The 24,727-nt window shown below is 44.7% G+C and overlaps 1 protein-coding gene across 1 annotated transcript in view; it reads right to left on the bottom strand.

The window, feature by feature from the left end:
* Positions 1–24,727, bottom strand: part of carmil2 (capping protein regulator and myosin 1 linker 2) — a 35,437-nt gene that overhangs the window by 6,345 nt on the left and 4,365 nt on the right. The window contains exons 5-34 of the mRNA XM_036954544.2: positions 22,618–22,739; positions 22,238–22,335; positions 22,027–22,097; positions 21,734–21,883; positions 21,063–21,151; positions 20,729–20,823; positions 20,520–20,606; positions 20,202–20,311; positions 19,505–19,582; positions 19,281–19,357; positions 19,104–19,208; positions 18,878–18,947; positions 18,485–18,566; positions 15,561–15,657; positions 15,395–15,449; positions 13,100–13,272; positions 12,901–12,969; positions 12,670–12,763; positions 12,491–12,589; positions 11,700–11,828; positions 11,444–11,557; positions 11,071–11,246; positions 10,768–10,855; positions 10,149–10,238; positions 9,928–9,994; positions 8,040–8,389; positions 4,339–4,445; positions 2,885–3,617; positions 2,682–2,786; positions 2,342–2,378 (exon numbers count right to left, since the gene is read on the bottom strand). Of these exons, the coding sequence (XP_036810439.2) occupies positions 2,342–2,378; positions 2,682–2,786; positions 2,885–3,617; positions 4,339–4,445; positions 8,040–8,389; positions 9,928–9,994; positions 10,149–10,238; positions 10,768–10,855; positions 11,071–11,246; positions 11,444–11,557; positions 11,700–11,828; positions 12,491–12,589; positions 12,670–12,763; positions 12,901–12,969; positions 13,100–13,272; positions 15,395–15,449; positions 15,561–15,657; positions 18,485–18,566; positions 18,878–18,947; positions 19,104–19,208; positions 19,281–19,357; positions 19,505–19,582; positions 20,202–20,311; positions 20,520–20,606; positions 20,729–20,823; positions 21,063–21,151; positions 21,734–21,883; positions 22,027–22,097; positions 22,238–22,335; positions 22,618–22,739 (3,817 nt within the window). The remainder of the gene's footprint in view (positions 1–2,341; positions 2,379–2,681; positions 2,787–2,884; positions 3,618–4,338; positions 4,446–8,039; positions 8,390–9,927; positions 9,995–10,148; positions 10,239–10,767; positions 10,856–11,070; positions 11,247–11,443; positions 11,558–11,699; positions 11,829–12,490; positions 12,590–12,669; positions 12,764–12,900; positions 12,970–13,099; positions 13,273–15,394; positions 15,450–15,560; positions 15,658–18,484; positions 18,567–18,877; positions 18,948–19,103; positions 19,209–19,280; positions 19,358–19,504; positions 19,583–20,201; positions 20,312–20,519; positions 20,607–20,728; positions 20,824–21,062; positions 21,152–21,733; positions 21,884–22,026; positions 22,098–22,237; positions 22,336–22,617; positions 22,740–24,727) is intronic.

Below are 24,727 nucleotides of genomic sequence, written 5' to 3' on the forward strand. Positions count from 1 at the left end.
CAACTCCCTCCAAAGATTTTCTATGGGGTTGAGATCTGGAGACTGGCTAGGCCACTCCAGGACCTTGAAATGCTTCTTACGAAGCCACTCCTTCATTGCCCGGGCGGTGTGTTTTGGATCATTGTCATGCTGAAGGATCATCCAAATGCTCTCTAGCAAACTTCAGACGGGCCTGGACATGAACTGGCTTAAGCAGGGGGACACGTCTGGCACTGCAGGATTTGAGTCCCTGGCAGCGTAGTGTGTTACTGATGGTAGGCTTTGTTACGTTGGTCTCAGCTCTCTGCAGGTCATTCACTAGGTCCCCCCATGTGGTTCTGGGATTTTTGCTCACCGTTCTTGTGATCATTTTGACCCCACGGGGTGAGATCTTGCATGGAGCCCCAGATCGAGGGAGATTATCAGTGGTCTTGTATGTCTTCCATTTCCTAATAATTGCTCCCACAGTTGATTACTTCAAACCAAGCTGCTTACCTATTGCAGATTCAGTCTTCCCAGCCTGGTGCAGGTCTACAATTTTGTTTCTGGTGTCCTTTGACAGCTCTTTGGTCTTGGCCATAGTGGAGTTTGGAGTGTGACTGTTTGAGGTTGTGGATAGGTGTCTTTTATACTGATAACAAGTTCAAACAGGTGCCATTAATACAGGTAATGAGTGGAGGACAGAGGAGCCTCTTAAAGAAGAAGTTACAGGTCTGTGAGAGCCAGAAATCTTGCTTGTTTGTAGGTGACCAAATACTCATTTGCAAATAAATTCATTAAAAATCCTACAATGTGATTTTCTGGATTTTTTTCCCTCATTTTGTCTGTCATAGTTGAAGTGTACCTATGATGAAAATTACAGGCCTCTCTCATCTTCTTAAGTGGGAGAACTTGCACAATTGGTGGCTGACAATGCGTTTTTGCCCCACTGTATGTGCTTACGGTCTCCACGGTGGACATATTTATGTCATTCAAACCTGTTAACCCTTGCGAGGCTGCCGGCCTAGACGGCATCCCTAGACGCACCCTCAGATAATGTGCAGACCAGGTAGCTGTTGTGTTTTTGGACATTTTCAATCTGTCTCTAGCTCAGGCCTGCTTCAAGATGTCCACTATCATCCGGTGCCCAAGAAAGTGAAAATAACTGAACGACTACCAACCCGTTACACTCACTTTCGTCATCATGAAGTTCTTCGAGAGGCTAGTAAATACTACTACCCAAACCGACCCTCTGCTCCCTCTATGTACATTTGTACAGGGTAAAAGGGATCTTGAAGAAGGAAGGCTATCACTCCATTTTGCAACACTATGCCATACCCTGTGGACGGCGCTTAATTGGAGCCACTTTCGGCCTACAACAGGGCAATGACCCAAAGCACAGCTCCAAACTATGCAAGAACTGTTTAGAGAAGAAGCAGTCAGCTGGTATTCTGTCTATAATGGAGAGGTCAACACAGTCACCGGATCTCAACCCTATTGAGATGTTGTGGGGGCAGCTTGACCATATGGTACGTAACTAGTGCCCATCAAGCCAATCCAACTTGTGGGAGGTGCTTCAGGAAGCATGGGATGAAATCTCTTCAGATTACCTCAACAAATTGACAACTAGAATGCCAAAGGTTTGCAAGGCTGTAATTGCTGCAAAATTATTATTTCAATTAAAAATGATTATTTATAACCTTGTCAATGTCTTGACTATATTTCCTATTCATTTTGCAACTCATTTCATGTATGTTTTCATGGAAAACAAGGACATTTCGAAGTGACCCCAAACTTTTGAATGGTAGTGTGTACATGTTATTTTATTGGGGTTATTGTTTCATTCACACTGTTAGCACTTTAATCTAAAATAATTATAATGCTTGATATATTTTTGTCATTATGGCTAATAATGATATATATATGTATATTATAATATATCCCAACACATATGATCATTTTACTGTTATATCTTATTATGAAAAAGGTATCTTCAATATATTTCATTTCCGTAAGGAGTCGCAAGCTGGCACAGCCACAAAGTCATTCAATCGGATTTTAAACCTGACCTTAACACTAACCTTAACCACACAGCTAACTCTAATGCCTAACCTTAAATTAAGACCAAAAAGCTAATTTGTTTTCATGAATTTTTACAACATAGCCAATTTTGACTTTGCAGCTGGCCTATCTAAGGGGAAATCGCTCAGTTCTGCCTCCAGGGCAAGATTTGTGACAATAAACTTGAACCTGAGAGGAAAACACTAACCAGTAAGTGTGACAACCAACCCCAGTCTCTCCTACATACAGTGTGAAGAGGAGCTAGGAACAGGAAGTCCCAGATCCCAGACACATAGCTGAGGAGGAGTGGGGAGAGTCTTACCCTCTGAGTTGGCTTTTCTCAGCTCCTCTTCTTTGTTCTACAAGGGGATATAAGACAATGTTATTCTTGAGTTATCCTCCTATGTGCTCCTACCTGGACTTAAAATGCAGGCTGCAGTGGATAAGCCCTATTAAATCATTTACAATACAGAGGCTAACACACCCTCACCATCAGGTACTATACTGAGACATTCAAGGCCATGCCACATTAATGTCACAAAGGTACTGTAATCCTTAATGAATCCCACTACAGCTGTGTGCTCAGAACAGAAAGGAAATAGTCAAGTAGAGAACAGGGAGGGTGGTCCACAACCATTCATATCACACATTAACACACACACCTGGCTGGTCTTTGTGTCTGCAGGAGGTGTCTTGGTCACCCCCATGCGGTGGAGCATGACGTGGAGACGCTGCTCAAGGCTGGATGTGCTCTCAGATGCGTGTTTCTGGAAGAGGATGACCAAAGGCATATCTAAATTATGTGCATTTTGTTTATCACAGATTGGTTCTATGTGCTTTCTGACCAGTGCAGAGTGGTACCTACCTTTCCATGTGTGGCAGTGCCATCCTCCAGGCCTGTCAGCAGGATGAGGGACTGGGACTTCCCATCCCTGAGGGAGCGCCGTGTGGCCTTCAGCCTCCTCTCTCCATCTGGGGTCCTGCTCTTCTCCAGAGTCCGGCTCTTCTCCCTCTCCACCAAGAACCCCCCAGTAGGGCTGATGACGGGGCTGGGGGTCAGAGCGCTGGGGGACATGGAGGTCCCCTTCTCCTGGGCATAGGCACTGGTGGGCAGGGAGGCGGAGGTAGTGGCGACGTCAGAGGGAGTGGCGGGGGCCATGGTGTTGTCCTCTGCTGCTCTTACTGTTGTGGTGGCATCAGAATCATTAACACTGGTGGCCTTAGCACCCCTCTCCTCTTCCAATTTCCCCTTTTTGTCTCGCTCCCTCTCTTTTTCCTTCTCTTTTGCCTCCCTGAGTGGTCTGATTAGATCTGCAATGGAGGTCTTTTTGACCTTGCCCTCTGGGCAAACCTCGCCCTTCGACCCCCGGCTGGCACGGCCTTTCTTGAAGGCGAAGAAGTCCCCAAACTTCTTCTTGATGTTTTTGGAGGGGGCGGAGGAAAGGGTGGTTGTTTCAGTCGCGGAGGAGGAAGAGGTGCTAGAGGAGGTGGTGGTGGAGGGGGGCAGGGCCGGGGCAGACGTGCTGGGAGGGGCAGGGGTGGTGGAAGTCGACTCTGTGGGTTGTGCTTTGTCAAGGATCTCCTCCCTCTGCGCTTTTCTGCAATTGAGGTGAAGCACAAAACAGCAACAACACTTCTGAGTCTCCATTCAGTGGTGGTGCTTGTTCAGTGTTCACACTATCTAGTGATGGGATGTTGTGGCTTTTGGGATGGGATCAGTGGGATGCTGTGTATTTGGGATACATCATTTTCAACCACAGTAGACAAACATTCTGTTATCTTTCTGTTTGTACAGTATGTATGCATGGTGTGTATTGCCATATCTGTCAGTCTTCGTGGAGAGTGTGGGAACATGCATGTGCAGAGAGCCAGTGTTAGTTGGTTTGTTTAGTGTGGGTGCAGAGAGCCAGTGTTAGTTGGTTTGTTTAGTGTGGGTGCAGAGAGCCAGTGTTAGTTGGTTTGTTTAGTGTGGGTGCAGAGAGCCAGTGTTAGTTGGTTTGTTTAGTGTGGGTGCAGAGAGCCAGTGTTAGTTGGTTTGTTTAGTGTGGGTGCAGAGAGCCAGTGTTAGTTGGTTTGTTTAGTGTGGGTGCAGAGAGCCAGTGTTAGTTGGTTTGTTTAGTGTGGGTGCAGAGAGCCAGTGTTAGTTGGTTTGTTTAGTGTGGGTGCAGAGAGCCAGTGTTAGTTGGTTTGTTTAGTGTGGGTGCAGAGAGCCAGTGTTAGTTGGTTTGTTTAGTGTGTGTGCATGCAGTAAATCCATGCCGTATCTGTGTTAGTATGGAAAGGTGTATTCACTTGGAGGTTTACTATATGAATACTTACAGAGAGTCATCATGGATGATCTTCTTAGTGAAGAACTCCTCTACTCCCTCATCCACCCTGCCAATGGTCTCATTGGCTCCATTCTCTTCACTCTCAGCTGCCTGCTCCTGCACACACACGACAGAGAGGCTTGGCGGATGCTTATGGTAATACCATTGTGTGACTGAATAGTGTAGGCTGAGTACACTCGCACAGTATACATACTGATTATGATGCTTGCCAACAGATATGCAATAGAGAAAAATATATGTTTAAGATCACACACACACACACACACACGATCATCCTCTCTATTCTATAGACCATTAGTGTGTGTGTCTGCAGCAGGCACATCTGTGCTTCAGGTCCCAGCAGAGAACACAACCCCTCAGTCCCATCCTCTCCCTGATCCTCCACAATATGATTATATCTCTCAGACACCCCCTTCACCACCACCACTCTCTCCTCTGTTCCAGTCTGAAGAGTAGCTCTTTAGTTTGGATCATACTGTGATGATTTAAAATATTCATTATTCACTGTTATTTAGCAGGCTGGTGGGAAGAGCAATCTCTTAATGGTTGTCTGTCGCTTACTCAAATACAAACAGGCAGTGCACGATATTTTGACATTTAGTATTGGCTGACAATTTTCAGGGGTGGAAAGAGAGTGAAGGCGAGGACTGTTTTCTCAGTGTCTGAGACGATGTTCTGTATTTAGCCAGTCTATGAGTGCAGCTGCTGCTGAACAGACTGTGAGGGAGGAGAGAGGCCTTTAGGCACTGTGGTTACAGAGAGCAGGAGAACCAACCCACTGCAGAACAGCTATAACAAACGTATGCAAATGGTGTGCCACGCCGCATGAGAAATGGATTATAAATCATTTAGTACCTCCCAGCCAATCAGAGAGCAACGATCCCCATCACTCCACTCTATCTTCAGGAAGAGAAAAATACTTGCCATAAAGCACAAGGATGGTGTTTCCATTGATGACGACACACTAACACTTTCATATATATATATACCCTATCTAGCATAGCAACAGTTACTGATAGACTGTGTGGTAGGGGTGTGTCCATTGGTTTCGTCATAATGTAGAAGGGGGTGGGACTCTATTGTCTTTGCAGTGTATTTTCTATTATGGTAAATAGGACATCAATAGGTGGCCTTTTCCCACATACAGTACATGTCAATGTAGGTAGAGGGCTCTGCTCATTCAATGATATTTCAATCTAATTCTATAAGTCAATTAACCGTGAGCATCAAATCTAAGGGAAATCACTGACATATGTTTGATAATATGATATCTTGGATTTCAAAGGAATGGTCTCACCCACATTCCCAGAGCATCATTCAGTAGGAGTTCCCACCATTTGCAGAATTCAACTGCTAGGCTGTCTGTGAAATTCCTCATATAGCACTGGACTGGCTGTGCTTTGGCTTCAACATTGCACTAAGTGATGGCAAGTGAATGGTTTATGAGCAAACCTCATGACAACAAGAAGCTCTCTCTCTGCAACATTAACGCAAGACATTTTCTGGGGAGGAATGCTGTTACATAAAAACCCAAAGCAGATTGTTTTACATTTTTCTACAGCAGGAATAATATACAGTCAATAGTCATGTGAGCATATTCAAAGTGGGCCAGGCAGCTGGCACACCCAGATGAAGGAGCAGTCCCACCACCACCACCAACCACAGTGAGTGTTACAGCAGAATGACAGTAGACCCTGCCCTTTCCTTTTCCACAGTCAACACAGCCAGCAAGCAGCCCTCCAAGCTACAATCACCACCTGGCCCCTTATTTCACCAGGCCAACTAGCTACATTATCAACATGCACATTAGACAAACCTACTTGTGATACACATGCATGTTTTATGTTCATAAAAACCTATAGATCCAGGCACAAAAAAAAACTAGAAATTCTGCTACATAACACTTAGCTTCAAGTATATGTGAACTTCTGCCTTTTCCATAGCAGGGTAAAGCGGTTCTATCTGCCTCTCATCTCTGTGGTAACTGAGGAGTAGAGTCGTCCTCTCCAGAAAATCTCTGATCTGAGCTGGCCTCCCGTCCTTCCTGACTGCATAGTGACCCCAGAGGCTCAGATAACCACACAGGGATGAACTGCATGAACAATCACTATACAGAAGCACAGGTAACCATGGACAATAGCAATGAATAAACTGTTTCAATCATATTACAGGCACACAGGTCCCAGGACTGTTTCAATCACTATTCAGGAAAACAGGTGGCCACAGACATCAGCACTGGAAATACTGTTTCAATCGTATTACAGACACACAGGTCCCAGGACTGTTTCAATCGTATTACAGACACACAGGACCCAGGACTGTTTCAATCGTATTACAGACACACAGGACCCAGGACTGTTTCAATCGTATTACAGACACACAGGACCCAGGACTGTTTCAATTGTATTACAGACACACAGGACCCAGGACTGTTTCAATCGTATTACAGACACACGGGTAACCAGCGACAGCACTGGAAATACAGAAGTACAGAATACAGGCACAAGGGGCACCTTGAATACAGTCTAAATAACAAAGTGTAAACACTGTGTTCCAGTAATGACAACACAGGGGGTACAGACACCCAGTTAATGTGGTATTGGTAAACATTCCATTGCACAGTGTTACCTGCAATAAGAACAACAATTCCCTTGTTACTACACCAACAATGAATCACACTACAACACCAATGTAGCAGCACAAACAACAACAGACACACAAAACGCAGACGCACACAAAAACACACACACACACACAGATGATGTTACACAGAAAACCATTTATTTTAAACAAGTGCTGCTTATAAGATGGCTGCAGCATTGTTTTTCACACATAACAGAGAGCTGTCTTTGATCAGTTGGCAAAACAGATCGTGTCAGAGGAAAATACACACACACACACACACAGACAGACCACCATCAATCATCACCAAGCCCCAGCTGAACATTGAGACATTCTAATCAAACACGACGATGAATATATACATGCAAACACATACCCACAGGCACACACCCACACAACCAGTTCCCATTGACAATCCTTAACAATATTACACTGTAAAAGAGGGATTCTCCTAAGGGCATTGACAGGAGAGCGATAGTGAAAGAGAGGGAGCACTCCTTGATGTGAAAACATGAATAATTAAAATGCTACAGCAGTCACACAGAGCAGAGCCATCCAGAATCAGAGTGGGGAGAGCGCCCTGTTCTGACAGCCCCCAGTCCACCACTGAGAACCACAGGACCGCCGTTAATGCAGGGGAAATATGGAGAAAACACACAGAAATGGCTCCTCAACACATCAACAGCTACAGCAGCAGCACTGACAAGACGATGACATAGAATCAGATCGACAGAGAGAGGGAAGGAGGGAGATGTAGAGAGAATGCCCAGAGCTGCAAGCCACTGACACTGCCTCTGCTGCTGTGGCTGCAATAACCTGAATACCGCCATCACAACTCTTCTTCCCTCCCCCTCTATCACCATCCTCTCTGCTCTCCCCTGATTTTTCTCTTCCCTCATCTCTCTTTCTCGCCATCCCTTCTCATCCAGCCTTCTGTCAGAAAGCAACTCTGTCACTACAATTGATTAGCCTCTCCCTGCATCCCACCCGCTCTCTCTTCTTCTGTCTGTGCCTCCCTTTCTTCCCTCCATCCCCATCCTCCATGGTGCTCGTCGTGTTGCCTCTTACCTGGGTCTTGCTGGGCGGCTTGCTGTTCCGGCGGTTGGGTCTGGGCCTGGAGCGGGTGTAGTGCCTCAGTGTGTGGCAGTCGATGGGCAGGTCCATAGGGGCCTGAGGAGGTGCGGGCTCAGGGCGCCGGGGCTCACTGTTGCTAAGAGCCGCAGCAGCTGCAGGAGCAGGAGCAGCATCCGCCTCTCTCCCTGTGTGGGAGGGGCCTTCGGATTTCAGCTGGCCTCCCACTGTGACTGACAGTGTCGTCGTTGACGACAGTGCCTGCACCTTCCCTCCTACCCATGCTCCTTCCTGCTGATAATGCATGCTCTCTCTTGCCTGCTGCTCCGAGTCCACATCCAGGAGACCTGCAGAGAGAGAAACACGAGAGAGAGAGACAGAGAGAGGGGGACAGAGAGAGAGAGAGAGAGAGCGGGGGACAGAGAGAGAGAGGACAGAGAGAGAGAGGGAATGGTACCAACACACAAAGGCACAGGACGTATGATAGGATGCATGTAAAAATAGGGTAACTATGTATAACGGAGATAAACTGGGAGGGGATGTAAGATATAATGGGGGAGAGGGAGAGAGAGAGAGAGAGAGAGAGAGAGAGAGAGAGAGAGAGAGAGAGAGAGAGAGAGAGAGAGAGAGAGAGAGAGAGAGAGAGAGAGGGGGAGGACGAGCTGAAAATAGTGATTGAGAGACCATTGACGAAGAAAGGGGGAGGAGAGAACAAATAAAAAAAATCAGAGCTACAAACAGAAAATATGGATGGAAGAGGAGTCCGACGGATGACAATATATATTGGCTCAACAGCACAGAGAAGAGAGGAGACTAATCAGACAGATTTACAACACTGAATCTAAATGACGGAAGAGAGAGGGAGAGAGCAAAAAAGAGATGGTGCAAGAGAGAAAGAGAGATGGGGAGAGAGACAGATTGCAGGTAGCGGCAGAGCAGGATGGCTGGAGAGAGTGGCAAAGGAGGGGGAGGTGTTGTACAATGGTTGTAAGCCGGTGCCCCCCTCTCCCTCCCTCCCTCCCCTGTCCCCCCAAGTGAGGTTCAGTGGTCTGAAAGTAACCCGGCCATGCTCCAGTTAGCCACAGCCCTTTTTATTGGACAGGCAGCTGATTATCTTTTGTTGAGGCTAGAGTATTAACCCCCCCCCTACCACCTCCATCACTGCCCCCCAGAATATCCCCTCCGATATGGGACCTTAACCCTACAGCACCATGACACAGCACTATCACAAGGAGGGGGAACTCCCAAGACGCATTGGGGGACAGCCCCTCAAGTGTTCCGGGCTGCATGAATGACACACATAAGCAATAACCCCTTCACGTTCAGTAAAACACATGGGCTTAAAGGTGCCTCTTTTGACAGAGTTTTCCACAGACAAGGAGCTAAAAAAGTGCAGTGTTATTTCTACTCACAGGAGGAGTGTAACACACTGAAACATTTTGACTGGTTTTAAATCTGATTTGGGATGTACTTAAGAGCACATTGCACTAAAGGAATTTACACAGAACAATCCAGAAACATATTGCTCTAGTGGAATCTCCCTCTTTGTTGTGACTGCTCCATTATTTTCATGTTACTGCCCTTCTGACCCTCTTTTGTTAGAGCTCACTCCTAACTGGATAATTAAATGCTTTAGACACGACCCCTGACCTTTTCAACTGTGAATTCTGGTTGAAACCTTTTTCTAAGCCAATCACAGTGGCGGTTGATTGCAGCCGCTGACATCACAGGTCAAGGGCATTTTGCTGTAGCAGACTGCAGCCAATAACTAAACCTGATTAACACTGTAATCAATCTGCCTAGTTTCATCCCAGACTCCAAGCTTTCCTACTAAAAAGTCTGTATAATAAATCAGAATTAGACTGATGACAAGCCTGGTTCTTACTTTTCACTGAGGGTGCTGGACGGATACTCTTGGAGTGGATGCTGCTCCTCCAAATGACAGGAACATACTGAGAAAGAGAGAGAAATTCCGATAGTTGTATTAAACAAGAACTAATGCAGGTCATGTAGATACTTGTGTAGACTGGTACAATGGTATGACATATATTGTTTAGTATGGTGGGTTGTGTGTGTTTTAGGAAGGGGCTATGTTAGAGCTCTTACATCATCCATGGGGAAGTCATGGTCTACCACTCGTAGATGAGGGACGTTGGTTTTGAGTCCAGAGGTGGTCTGCTCCCTCATATGACGGTCCTGAGGTGAGGGAGGGTGGTGATCAGTTATACTAATCGGACACACCCAACACAACGAGTGTTGCGGAGTAGGGAAATACATAGTTCAACTAGTAATTTAACTACATTATGGAGTAGTTTGGTGGTAGTTGAACTCAGTGTTTTCAGTAGTTAATAACTTGTTTTTTCCATGTATAGGTGTAGCTATCTATTGGAACCTCACACTACTTTTTTGCTAAAACAAAATAAAATATGACCCATCATCAGACCTGTCTAGTTCTTACATGAAACCGTTTTTCTGTTTAATAGGCTAAATGACGCATTCTGTTAACATCCAACTCCAGAGTGATCTGTTCTTCCAATTTGTTGTCTAAGACATTTCAAATTTAGATATGATCATTTATCACAAAGTAGTTTGGATGTAGGGAACAACTTTTGTGAAGTAAACTGTTTCTTAAGGGTAGATGTAGTGTAGCTTAACTTAACTTCTCCCAGTGTGTGCTTGGCACACACAGACACACACACACACACACACACACACACACTCTCACCAATTTCTGCTGAGCCACAGACAAGTCCAGCAGAACCTCATCAATGATACTTTCCACCAAGGAGACACTAACTGACAGTTTGAGTTCACTGAAAAATAAATGAAAAACAAAGAAATATTGGAAGGGGAGAAGTAAATCCTAAGCAACACCAGTGAGCTTAATGAGAGATGTGGGAGGCACTGGGTGGAACAATTCCATGAGCATGACACAAAACAACAAGGATTATGTACGATGTAACTGTTTGTGTTCTACATGAGCTGTGTTTTTGTTTCAGGGTGGATGTGCGTGTATTCAGCTGTTTACCTTAGTTTGTTACTGATGAGTTCTCCTATGTGCTGCATGAAGGTGTCCTGGATGAACAGAGCTGTCTGTCTGGACTTCTTAGCCACACAGTCAGCCAGCTGCTCACAGACACTTGACCTGTGGGTGACCCTAGGACAGAGGGTCTGGGCTGACTGCAACAAGGCCTGAGCCAGCTCCTGGAACACACATGGCATATCAGTCACCTGGATGACCTCTCCTGAGACTTTCCCTACCACATGTTGCAGGTTTAGACATATCTCTTCAATTTGTCTGAATGTTGATCGTCATCAGTGGTTGGTAACTGACATTGATACCATGTGCCTCATATACATTGTTCACACACATGATGCGGAAACAAAAATGGCAGTATTACCTGAATCTCCTCTGTTATTTCGTTGGTGACTGTTTTGGCCGTGTCATTCAGTATGTGTTGCAGCATTGCACCACTAGAGGGTGTCTTCACCAGATCATAAAGTGAAGGCAATAGCTAGAGATTGAACAAACTTATTAGTGACATTTCACCATTCTCAAAATCCTTCATTATTAGGCATTAGATGTTTATGTTGAATCTAGACCTCTCAAAAACATAGATGAACATTTAGTATCAGTGGGACTCAAAGATACCTTACCATAATGGAGGTTTTAGTATTATGAAGCACTTCCTCTGCAGCCAATATGTCTGACTGCACTTCCTGTATATTGCAGGGGGCTAAAGGTCGGACACTCTCCTGTAACCTCTGACACAGACCTTGAACCAGCTGAGATGTGGGATGAAGACAGACAGATACAGGGTGAGAATGGCAAATGTGCCAGAAATGTAGGACTATGGGAAAGGAACAGACCCTCATACATACAGACACTAATATACTGACTGCACAAAAAAAATTAGGAACACCTTCCTAATATTGAGTTGCACCCTCTTTTGCCCTCATAACAGCCTCAATTCATCAAGGGGCATGGAATCTACAAGTTGTCGAAAGCATTCCACAAGGATGCTGGCACATGTTGACTCCAATGCTTCCTACAGTTGTATCATGTTGGCTAGATGTCATTTGGGTGGTGGACCATTAATACACACAGGAAAAACCCAGCAGCATTGCAGTTCTTGACACTCAAACCGGTGCGCCTGGCACCTACTACCATACCCTGTTCAAAAGGCACTTAAATCTCTTGTCCACTCACCCTCTGAATGGCACACATACACAATCCATGTCTCAATTGGCTTAAAAATCATTCTTTAATCTGTTTCCTTCCCTTCATCTACACGGATTGAAGTGGAATTAACAGGTGACATCTATAAGGGATCAAAGCTTTTACCTGGATACACCTGGTCAGTCTGTCATGGAAAGAGCAGGTGTTCCTAATGTTTTGTACACTCAGTGTATATTTCTGTTGCCTCCAAGAACAAGGACTGACCCACCTGTTCAGAGCGTACGGTCTTCAGGCCCTGTTGGAGGTTTAGTATCTGGTCTGGGCTTGCAGACTTTCTCTGGCTGTTCCTGATCAGACACGACTGGATCTGGACACAACAGGTGTTTTATACCAGGGTGACTCAGACATCAATTTTTATCATGCACCCCGTGGACAACCCAATCTCACCTTCTGCAGAGCCTCCTCTGTCTTCTCAGGACCGTTACGATACCCGTGTGTGACATCATTCATGGGGATGGATATGTGCTGCAGTGTGAAGTTCCTGTGTTTATGTATACACACAGAGAGAAAAGAATAAGGAATTAATCAACCATTCAAAGGCAGGAAAAGAGGGGTAACGTTATCTTTTAGGCAATATTCCTGTTTGATGGACTGAGACTCTTCCTCTCTATGACTTACCTCTCTAGAGCATTGGCCACATCCAGAAATCCCCTGGCTGTCACATTGTTCCTGTCCCAGACCAGAGTCCTGTGTAGAGATATACACTGGGCAGGTCAGGTGTTGGTTAGTTCACGGTTTTATAATTCCAGATTGCGGCTAGGGCAGGCAAGGTTGGGGCAGGTCAGTTTATGGTTAGGTTGGGTTATAGCTAGGTTACCTGAGTTTAGTGTTGATGAGTAAGGCCTTGGCCAGCATCTTGGCTCCAGTGTCTCCGATGCAGTTGCCACTGATGTCTATCTTAGTGAGGCTGGCATTGCAACCCAGGCTGTTGATGAGGATGGTGGTGCCTGTCTTCAGCTTGGAGTCGCACACTGACAGAGACTCCAGGGGCTGTGGGCATGGCACACACACATGCACACACACATACACCACTGATCTGATCCGTCCAATCAGAGCCCAGAGTCTGGGGCTCTGGGCCTGAGAAAACTTCAGTTGGATTACATGACCTTCAGCCTGACATCTGGCTCTTTGATACTCAGAGAAAATGTCTGCCTGATTTCAATGAGCCTTGTATACTGTACGAGTCTCAGCTGCTCAATGTGTAATTACTGAGGCGGGCCTCGTCTCGCTGGAGAAGGATTTGGGGTAATTAAAATACTTTATTTCACTCAAGGGGAGGTCCCAGAGGACTATGCATCCACAGAGACTCCATCATTACAAAGCTCTCCTAGCAGGGAACAGGAGAATACTACAACCCAGAAGGCGAGGTCAGTACAGGTGCATCAAAGCTGGGACCGAGAGACTGAAAAACAGCTTCTATCTCAAGGCCATCAGACTGTTAAATAGCAATCACAGCTGGTCTCCACCCAGTACCCTGCTCTGAACTTAGCCACTAGCCATCTACCACCAGGTTACTCATCCTCTAACTTCGAGGCTTCTGCCCTATGTACAGTGCATTCAGAAGGTATTCATACCCCTGGACTTTTTCCACATTTTGTTATGCCTTATTCTAAAACTGATTAAATTGTTTATTTTCCTCATCATTTTACAAACAATGCCCCATAATGACAAAGGAAAAACAGGTTAAAAATGTTTTACTAATGTATATAAAAAAAAGCTGAAATATGCCATTTACATAAGTATTCAGACCCTTTACTCAGTACTTTGTTGAAGCACATTTGGCTGCGATTACAGCCTCGAGTCTTCTTGGGTATGATGCTACAAGCTTGGCACACCTGTATTTGGGGAGTTTCTCCCATTCCTCTGCAGATCCTCTCAAGCTCTGTCAGGTTGGATGGGGAGCGTCGCTGCCCAGCTATTTTCAGGTCTCTCCAGATATGTTCGATCAGATTCAAGTCCGGCATCTGGCTGGGCCACTCAAGGACATTCAGAGACTCCTGAATCTACTCCTGCGTTGTCTTGGCTGTGTGCTTAGTATCATTGTCCTGATGGAAGGTGAACCTTCGCCCCAGTCTGAGGTTCTGAGAACTGTGGACCAGGTTTTCATCAAGGATCTCTCTGTACTTTGCTCCATTCACCTTTCCTTCGATTCTGACTAGTCTCCCAGTCACTGCTGCTAAAAAACACCCCCACAGCATGATGCTGCCTCCACCGTGCTTCACCGTAGAGATGGTGCCAGGTTTCCTCCAGATGCTTGGCATTCAGGCCAAAGAGTTCAATCTTGGTTTTATCAGACCAGAGAATCTTGTTTCTCATGGTCAGAGTCTTTAGGAGTCTTTTGGAAAACTCAAATCAGGCTGTCATGTGCCTTTTACTGAATAGTGGCTTCCGTCTGGCCACTCTACCATAAAGGCCTGATTGGTGAAGTGCTACAGAGATGGCTGTCCTTGTGGAAGGTTCTCCCATCTCCACAGAGGAACTCTGGAGCTCTTTCAGAGTGACCATCGGGTTCTTGGTCACCTCCCTGACCAAGGCCCTTCTCCCCCTATTGCTCAGTTTGGCCGGGCGGCCAGCTCTAGGAAGAGTGGATCTAAACTTCTTCCATTTAAGAATGATGGAGGCCAGTGTGTTGTTGGGGACCTTCAATGCTGCAGACATTTTTTGGTCCCATTCCCCAGATCTGTGCCTCGACACAATCCTGTCTCAGAGCTCTACAGAGCTCTACATGCACTGTCAACTATGGGACCTTATATAGACAGGTGTGTGCCTTTCCAAATCATGTCCAATCAATTGAATTTACCATAATCAAGTTGTAGAAACATCCCAATGATGATCAACGGAAACAGGATGCACCTGAGCTCAATTTAAAGTCTCATAGCAAAGTGTCTGAATACTTATGTAAATAAGGTATCGGTTTTTGTCATTTTTATAAATTAGTAAAAATGTCTAAAAACCTGTTTTTCGCTTTGTCATTAATGGGTATTGTGTGTAGATTGATGAGGACATTTTTTATTCAATCAATTTTAGAATAAGGCTGTAACATAACAAAATATGGAAAAAGTCAAGGGGTCGGAATACTTTCTGAATGCACCTTAAGAAATCAAGCACTCACACACTCCTCCTCCTGAATGAGCTGGACGATACGCTGTAGGACATCTGTTAGAGCTCTGTGGGGAGAGATAGAGAGAGACAGAGAGAGAGAGAGAGAGAGAGAGTGAAGAGACAGCTGACAGGTAGATGAATAGAAAACAGTGGTTCTGACAGATTAAATTACTCACCTGGACTTCATGGCAAAGTTGCGTCCCAAAGCCAGATGGCGAATGGAGTGACTACGACCGATGGACAGCACCAAGGTGACCATGTCACTCTCAAAACCTGAGAGGAGAGAGATGTATATCAGTAACTCACTGTGGAAGAGTAGACATTCTGCATGCTGTATATCTGTATGCTTTGAGGAAGCCATCTCATGTCAGCTCAATTTATGTTGAGCCTACTCAGTCATAAATACACCATTTAGGATTCCCAGGAGCCTTTTGAAAGGTGCATTCTCCATGAAAACGAATGGTCTCTATATCTGAGCCACTGGCTAGTGTAGGAGATTGTACCACATCATCATAGTCTTGGTCAGTGTGAAGTCGGTGTGATCCCCAGAAGTGCTCATGCTACATGGTTACAGTAATACACCATAGTATCCTCTCTTCATTATAAATTGTTGTCCAAGCTCTGTCTGTACCGGATGAATATGAATGAGGAAATTGGTTGGGAGACAGGCAGGTGCAGGAGCCTCAGTGTCCCAGCAGTACTGTGTCTATTCTGACTGACACTGATGTGTCTGCCCTTGGTCACTCCTCAGTGCTGCATGGAGGTTTGTCTGTGGGAGGCTGGGAGCCCTGCCTGCCTGATCTTATCTGCCTGTTCCAGAAATAACATGGCCTGATTTGAGCTATTCTCAGCGGTCCAGCTTTTGACTGTGTTTCCAGAACCAGGTTTAAATTACAGTGCCTGCAAAACTATTCATCCCCCTTGGTGTTTTCCCTATTTTGTTGCATTACAACCTCTAATTTAAATTGATTTTTATTTGCATTTCATGTAATGGACATACACAAAATAGTCTAAATTGGTGAAGTGAAATTTTAAAAATAACTTTTCAAAAACTTGTGCATATGGATTCACCCCCTTTGCTATGAAGCCCATAAATAGGATCTGGTGCAACCAATTACCTTCAGAAGTCACATAATTAGTTAAATAAAGTCCACCTGTGTGCAATCTAAGTGTCACATGATCTGTCACATGATCTGAGTATATATACACCTGTTCTGAAAGGCCTCAGAGTCTGTAACACCACTAAGCAAATGGCACCATGAAGACCAAGGAGCCCTCCAAACAGGTCAGGGACAAAGTTGTGGAGAAGCACAGATCATGGTTGGGTTATAAAAAAATATCAGAAACTTTGAACATCCCACGGAGCACCATTAAATCCATTATAAAAAATGGAAAGAATATGGCACCACAACAAACCTGCCAAGAGAGGGCTGCCCACCAAAACTCACAGAAATGGCAAGGAGGGCATTAAATCAGAGAGGCAACAAAAAGACCAAATATAACCCTGAAGGAGCTGCAAAGCTCCACAGCGGAGATTGGAGTGTCTGTCCATAGGACCACTTTAAGCCGTACACTCCACAGAGCTGGGTTTTACGGAAGAGTGGCCAGAAAAAAAGCCATTGCTTAAAGAAAAAAATAAGCAAACAAGTTTGGTGTTCGCCAAAAGGTATGTGGGAGACTCCCCAAACATATGGAATAAGGTATTTTGGTCAGATGAGACTAAAATGTAGCTTTTTGGCCATCAAGGAAAATGCTATGTCTGGCACAAACCCAACACTTCACATCACCATGAGAACAACATCCCCACAGTGAATCATGGGGGTGGCAGCATTATGCTGTGGGGATGTTTTTCCATCGGCAGGGACTGGGAAACTGGTCAGAATTGAAGGAATGATGGTGCTAAATACAGGGAAATTCTTGAGGGAAACCTGTTTCAGTCTTCCACAGATTTGAGACTGGGACGGTGGTTCACCTTCCAGCATGACAATGACCCTAAGCATACTGCTAAAGCAACACTCGAGTGAGTGGTTGGGAAACATTTGGGAAATTTTTAAATGTCTTGGAATGGCCTAGTCAAAGCCCAGACCTCAATCCAATTGAGAATCTGTGGTATGACTTAAAGATTGCTGTACACCAGCGGAACCCATCCTGCTTGAAGGAGCTGGACCAGTTTTGCCTTGAAGAAAATCATAATGGCTTGATATGCCAAGCTTATAGAGACATACCCCAAGAGACTTGCAGCTGTAATTGCTGCAAAAGATGGCTCTACATAGTATTGACTTTGGGGAGGTGAATAGTTATGCACGCTCAAGTTCTGTTTTTTTTGTCTTATTTCTTGTTTGTTTCACAATAACACATATTTTGCATCTTTAAAGTGGTAGGCCTGTTGTGTAAATCAAATGATACAAACGCCCCCAAAAAATTATTTAAATTCCAGGTTGTAAGGCAATAAAATAGGAAAAATGCCAAAGGGGGATGAATACCTTCACAAGCCACTGTAGATCATAGTAAGAGAAGAGAATGGTATTTTCTCATTTCTATTGGTAGTTCCAAAAGTATGCCTAGTTATAATAATAACGCAGAAAAAACAGGTACTTCGCATTTCATATTATTTATGGAAAACCAAATGTTTTCTTTGGCCTTGAATATAAATTGCCTGCAGCATTCGGTTGCCCTCTGAGATTCCTGCTCAGAAATGTATACAGAATACTCTACTCTAGTGAAGGGGTTTGATCGTAATGATGCCCACACACTGGTTCCCCTGAGTCCCCCTGAACAGTTCCCAGAACAGCCCTTCAGCCCCCTCCACTCCCCCTTGGTGAGGCTGGGCTGGTCCTGGCCTCTCCTCATTGTGCTATAGAGCAGGGGATCATCCCATGAGACACACACACACTGAGAATAATATATGTTATATTATCTGAATTGTGTGTGATTTATCACCTGCTGGCACCACCTAACACACACACACCTCCCTGTACTCTCTCCAGGTAGGAAGAAAATGAGAGCATCCGATTCAGAGAGCGATAGAGAGAAGGCAAGAGAGAGAGAAGGTGAGAAGGAGAGAGAGTGAGAGAGAAAATGGGGAGGTGAGGAATCATACCATTGTCAGAGAGGTCCAGACTGCTGATGGCCTTGGCTTCAAAGATGTGCTCCTGAATCACCTGGGCCCCAGCAGACCTCAGCTGCACATATAATACACATGATTATCAGCCAGACAAAACCTAGCTCAGCTACCTGGTTAGTGATGATAAAAAAAAGTGAACGGTGTGTGTGTGTGTGTGTGTACAGTACATTGTGATAGAAAAATGTGTAAAGGTTAGGTTACTCGGGGGGGTCGACCAGCCTCATTATTGCAATAATTAATCAATATTAAATCATGATTATTTGAAGAAATGACCAAATCTCTCTCAGTACTGAATTTCCACGACAACATGCGTGTGTGTGTGTGTGTGTGTTTATATATATATATATATATATATATATATATATGTACCTCACAGCCACTCAGGTCTAGCTCCAGTCCACACAGATGAGTATTTGTGGCAAGACCCTGCAACAACAATCTGCATACAAGACCGATTGGGTTCATTTCACCACAAAAATATGCGTATCAAACAGCAGTATACACAAATATGTCAATCAAAATGCAAACACATAATTATAAGTAGGCATCACATTATGTTTGGCAAGCACTGGTTTAACATTCCATCAGTGCTCACCTGAGAGCCTCTGGGGGTAGTTTGGTTCCTGCCAATCCCACGTATCTGAGCTCATTGCACTTACTGAAGAATTCCTTTACAGTCCTCGTCACTTCCCTCACCTTCCTGGGGACAGAGACAGGTCAGTGGACAGGTTGGGCAACACTAGTCAGAGATGACAGCTGGCAGGGAGCTCACCTGTGGGAGAAGGGGTTTCTGGACAGGTTGAGGTGGGCCAGGTTGGGGCAGCAGCCTGCTGACAGAGATACAAACAGCTAGGGAGAGAAGGAAGTTGGGGATGTAAAGGTTCTTGGTTCACATTGGCACAAACATGTGACATCGAAAAGCAGATCAGGTTGTGTATTTTAAGTTGATGAATATGACAGAAACTGGCTGGAGGTGAAAGGGCAAAGGCCACTTACAGTGTCCACAGGGCAGTCTGTGCCACTCAGGTCCAGGTAAGATACAGCATTGGTCCCAGACAGGAACTTAAACAGGTTCTGACAGGTAAAGATGTAAAGCTATTCAGTGCTATGGTCCTGTAGACTAGAGCCAAACCCAACTACAGGGCAACTCAATTCAATACTGTACAGTGGAGTATTACATTTACTCTGAGATTCCTCCTGTATCATTAAGTCATATCAGTATCAAGTAGCATGCATATCCTGTCACATATCAGTATCAAGTAGCATGCATATCCTGTCACATATCGATATCAAGTAGCATGCATATCCTGTCACATATCAGTATCAAGTAGCATGCATATCCTGTCACATATCAGTATCAAGTAGCATGCATATCCTGTCACATATCAGTATCAAGTAGCATGCATATCCTGTCACATATCAGTATCAAGTAGCATGCATATCCTGTCACATATCAGTATCAAGTAGCATGCATATCCTGTCACTTGAGACTGTACTGGCAAAACAAACTCCCTTTGTCAAATAACCACAGAGTTAATGTTCCATAGCATACACCCTATACATTACAAAATGCATTTAGCTGAGATTAGCAGTGCCTACAGTATGGAGCTTTCCTCAAGTGTAATAGTGTATGGAGCGAGCGAGACTGAATTCTAAGAAGTGAACTGAAAACAAGTGCTGCCCCCGCACTCACCACAGCTTCCTCTGTAGCCAGAATGCCTGTATTCCCTGACAGGTCCAGGTGACACAGAGAGCTGGAGAAGGCCTTGTTCTGCCGTAACGCCTGAGTCAGATTTCCTAGACCTGGATAGATGGAAGGGAGGGAAAGGAATCAGAGAGAGAAAAGAAGCTGCACGGTTCTCTACTTATTCACAGTATGTAGCACTAACAAAAGCAACCCAAGTAGTCAAAAGCATGCTTTCAATAGAATATGTAAAAGACATTACATTCACATCTTTGTGGAAGATGGACATGTCAAAAGGGTGCAGCAGACAGAAGAGTTGGAATGTACCTTTGTGAGAGACACTAATCCTGGAGAGGGACAGCTGAGTGAGACCATTGGGCAGATTCTCCAGTTCCTGACTGAGAGCTATCACACCTGATGACAGATATCACAACGTTACACACATGAGCAGATGAGTAGTCACTAGCCATTCCAGGGAACACTAGCAATGGACATTGACAAACCTAAAAAGTTTTCAATGGTAACTAAATGCTTGCCTTTGTCCTCTATGTGATTGGCTGACAGGTTGATGGTGTGGATGGCGGAGCAGGTGTGATCTCGCAGGGCACAGGCCATCTTCACTGCAAAATCCCTACAAGAGGAAGGGCAAGGAGAGAGAAAGAGGAATGGAAAATAGTTATTCCTGTGAACTAAAATGAATAATAAAGTGTCAACCAATCACATAAATCAAATGTCATCCAAAGATTTCCCACGTCCTCTGTGCTTCTGGCACCAGGTAGACTGTTTTGGGAGAGAAGGAGGGAGGTAGAGAGGGAGGGAGTAAGGGATTTTTTAATGAGGTGAAGGTGTATCAGGTAGTAGACTACTCACAGTTTGAGCCCACATCCCTCTAGACACACCTCCTCCAAGGTGGAGGATCTGTTGATCATGAAGAGAACCTGCTCTTGGACCTCTGAGCTCTGCGGATAGATACAGAGGGGGATTATTATTCCTCTGATTTCTATTGAATCATTAGCCATCCCGCCTCCATACACTGACAGGAAATCTAATCTCAATGAGAATCTCCATATGATCTCCATCTTCAGTGTCAGCCCTTTTCTCTGGTCGCAAACCACCTTAAATACATTTTCCTGTAAAATATAACTACATCTGTGCAGTTCCAGACAGCTTCTCTCCCTTATCATGAAGGTCATTTCACCTGAACTCCATCATAGCCATGTGATTGCCTAAAGGCACTCCAGTATCACTAACACAAAAGTAGCTAGATTATGAAGTCATTATCGTGCCCTGCCTCCAGGGAATAACAGTCTGTGTGTACATGTGATGACTGTTGATAAGCCCTGCTAGCCCCTGCAGCCTAGACCAGGCTGCCAGTTCGGTCAGCCACAGGATCCCATCATCAGCTCACACTGCCAACACGTACAGACAGTCATGACAGGCCCAGAGAGAGCAGTACTCAGGGATAGAGAGTGATAACATGAGACAGTGAGCTCTCCAACTGGACCTGGAGAAACAGACCAAGATGTGGCTAAAATGTTTACCAGTTTGAGGTCTTTGCTGGAGATCTTGGTGAACCATTGGTTGAAGGAAAGTGCGGCCACTGATAAGGCCAAATCTCTGTTTTCCAGATGACTGAAATCCAGGAGGTTGAATTCTCGACAATTCTGGACATAGTAAATGTTGTCCACATCCTGAAAGAATATAAATCATAAACACCTTTACTAATATTCTTGATGTATGACTACATCCGTTGATATTAATAGTAGATTTTTTTAAAATTTTAAATCAGAAACATTGAATGTTGTGTCGTCATAGGGGGATGTAACCTACTGACCCATTGGACCTCCTCTCTGCAAGGTAATTCATTGAAGTCACATAGAGCAGCATACGTCTCTGAGAAGCCTCCTGTAGTGTAGAGAACCAAGGAATGGCAGAGCGGTCAAATACTGTACAAATCCACGTCCACACACCTACACAATGTCAACATAGTACGATACACACAAGTGAGGGGACAATGCTGCAGTGCTCGGATTGATTCTACTGACCACATGGTCCCAGTGTTCCAGTCAGGTGCTCCTCCACCCGGGTTGCCAGGTTCCACAGCCGCTCCTGCAGGTCAGGAGGGATCTTCTTCAGGATCTTCCTGAGGGCAGGAAATAGACACACATACATGTCACACATTTGAATCCTCTTAAAATGACAGATATTTACATTAGGTATCCACTTTATCATCGGCATTGGATTGAAATATGATTCAGAAGTGACCTCTCTGAGTAAAAAAAGCTCCATTCCTTGGATAGAAGAGGAGCCCTAATCAGTTGGTTAATGGGTTTCACCTCAGGGGTTTCTGCTATAAGTATATAACAAGCAACTCTCACCATGTTTGAGGGAGGAAAATATCCATCTGCATTGCCACGACACTCACCCTGGAGATGAATCAGGGAAGATCTTCTTCAGAGAAGCCGTCACATGACTGACCATAGCCTCGAGGTCCTCAACAGACGTCAGACTGAGAGAGTAGGTCTGTCTGTCCGTCTCAATCACCACCTGAATGGTCAACACACACAGTACAAAGGAGACTTTCTATCGGTCTGTCAACACCATTACATACAACCACCATGCAGAGACACAGATACACATTCTGACAGAAAGATTGTCTAAATGGTATAGTGGTTAGTGGACACATGAACTCGGAAACACATTAACACAGTCTCTTTAAAAAAAAAAAAATTTTTTACCTTTATTTAACTAGGCAAGTCAGTTAAGAACAAATTCTTATTTTCAATAACGGCCTAGGACTAGGACTGCATTGTTCAGGGGCAGAAGGACATATTTGTACCTTGTCAGCTCGGGGATTCGATCTTGCAACCTTTCGGTTACTAGTCCAACGCTCTAACCACTAGGCTACGCTGCCACCCCACCGTCTCTGCTTGTTCATTTGGTGTAACTAAATACCTGTAGAGGGGTCGACTAGCTCGCAGTCCCGGTGGGTTTGGGGTCATTAACTATTGTGTGGATGGATGTGTGGTTGTGAGGTGCTATACATATTCGACAGTCACAAGATGGGACTTACAATAGGTTTATGGTACGTCAAGGGAACTGCAGCCTACTGTTCAGATGGGTTAAATGGAAACTGAAATCTGGACTGTAGGTCTATAACCTCTCACATAACCTTAATATTAATGTAGGCAAAATGTTGACTAGGGAACAGGAGTGGAGAAACATGACTTATTTCTTTCAGCATCTTGAGAGAATGTGAATGCCCAGTTAGATACTGTCTGAGGTGCTCTTTATCAGCATCGGAAATTTTAGGAAACATTTAAACCTGGCAAAAAATACTGCACCCCCTGTCAAAATAAACATTCCACCATCTTTGACTGTAGCTACAGTGTATTTCCTATATAGCGGTTTAGGCTCAGGTGCAGGTTTTCACTTTATCACATATAGTCAGGCAGTTCTGGGTGAACAAACAACTGACCAGCGCCCCACTACTGTAGACATTGTGGTGAGTGGTGACATTGGCGCCTGACTTTGTCTCAAAGTGGGGGGTGCAAAGAAAATGAAAACAAGAACGCAAATGTATCATTCTCCACATTTCATCTCAGCAAGGGAGTTCCATCATTAACATTTCAAATTTCCACTCGCATAGCCCTCGAGACACAAGAACTGAGCATGTGTAAAAAGCCTTTGCTTACGGAAAAGCATATCAAGCGAAGTCGACATTAAAATGCAGTTTAACCCTATTAGGCTCATTCATTCCCATTGGAAACGACAGGCTGTGATCTATCTTGGGTTAGTTCTAAAACATATTTGGTGTCACTGAACTGAGCAACAGTCAGAGAAAGAATGACAGTGTCTGCACATGTTTACCCCCCCTCGAGTACCTGAATCAGTGGTGGTGACTAATGTTTCCTACCAACAGGACGTAGAGTGTTAACCTCTGCAGCGCTACAGAAGACAAACCACCACAATCTCAGAGCCCTGACTGAAGTGTGGTGACCTTTGACTGCATCCTGTGTATATGGAATGGGACCAGAGGTGCGTAAGGAGGGGATTCTTCAGATGAGTGGATGGAAATCTGAAGTTTACGCCATTTCTTACTGGTATAATTCCATCTTCATATGTGGTAGGTCAAATACTGTAAACATATGGTGATGAGTTGAGGACATCAACAGCAGCAGGTAGCCTAGCGGTTAAGAACATTGGGCCAATAACCAAAAGGTCACTGGTTTGATATCTCCAAGTTGACTAGGTGAACAACCTGTTGATTTGCCCTTGAGCAAGGCACCCAAATTGCTCCTGTATGTCTGCTAAATTACAAAGAAATGACATCTGGAATATTTTACTGTTCACATTTAACAGCATTGAGTTGGATAATTTGCTATGTGCTTCTGATCCCGGTTTCTCTTATTCAGCACAAAGCATGTTTTTACAGCAAATAATTTACATGACCAGCAGTGATCAGAGCTAGCTTATTGTCCATCAGGGCTGCTATTTTTCCAACAGACATTAAAACCTCTTAACACCCAGGCAGT

The sequence above is a fragment of the Oncorhynchus mykiss genome, chromosome 2 (genome assembly GCF_057628025.1).
Source record: "Oncorhynchus mykiss isolate SJ-2025 chromosome 2, ASM5762802v1, whole genome shotgun sequence".
Taxonomy (NCBI): Eukaryota; Metazoa; Chordata; class Actinopteri; order Salmoniformes; family Salmonidae; genus Oncorhynchus; species Oncorhynchus mykiss.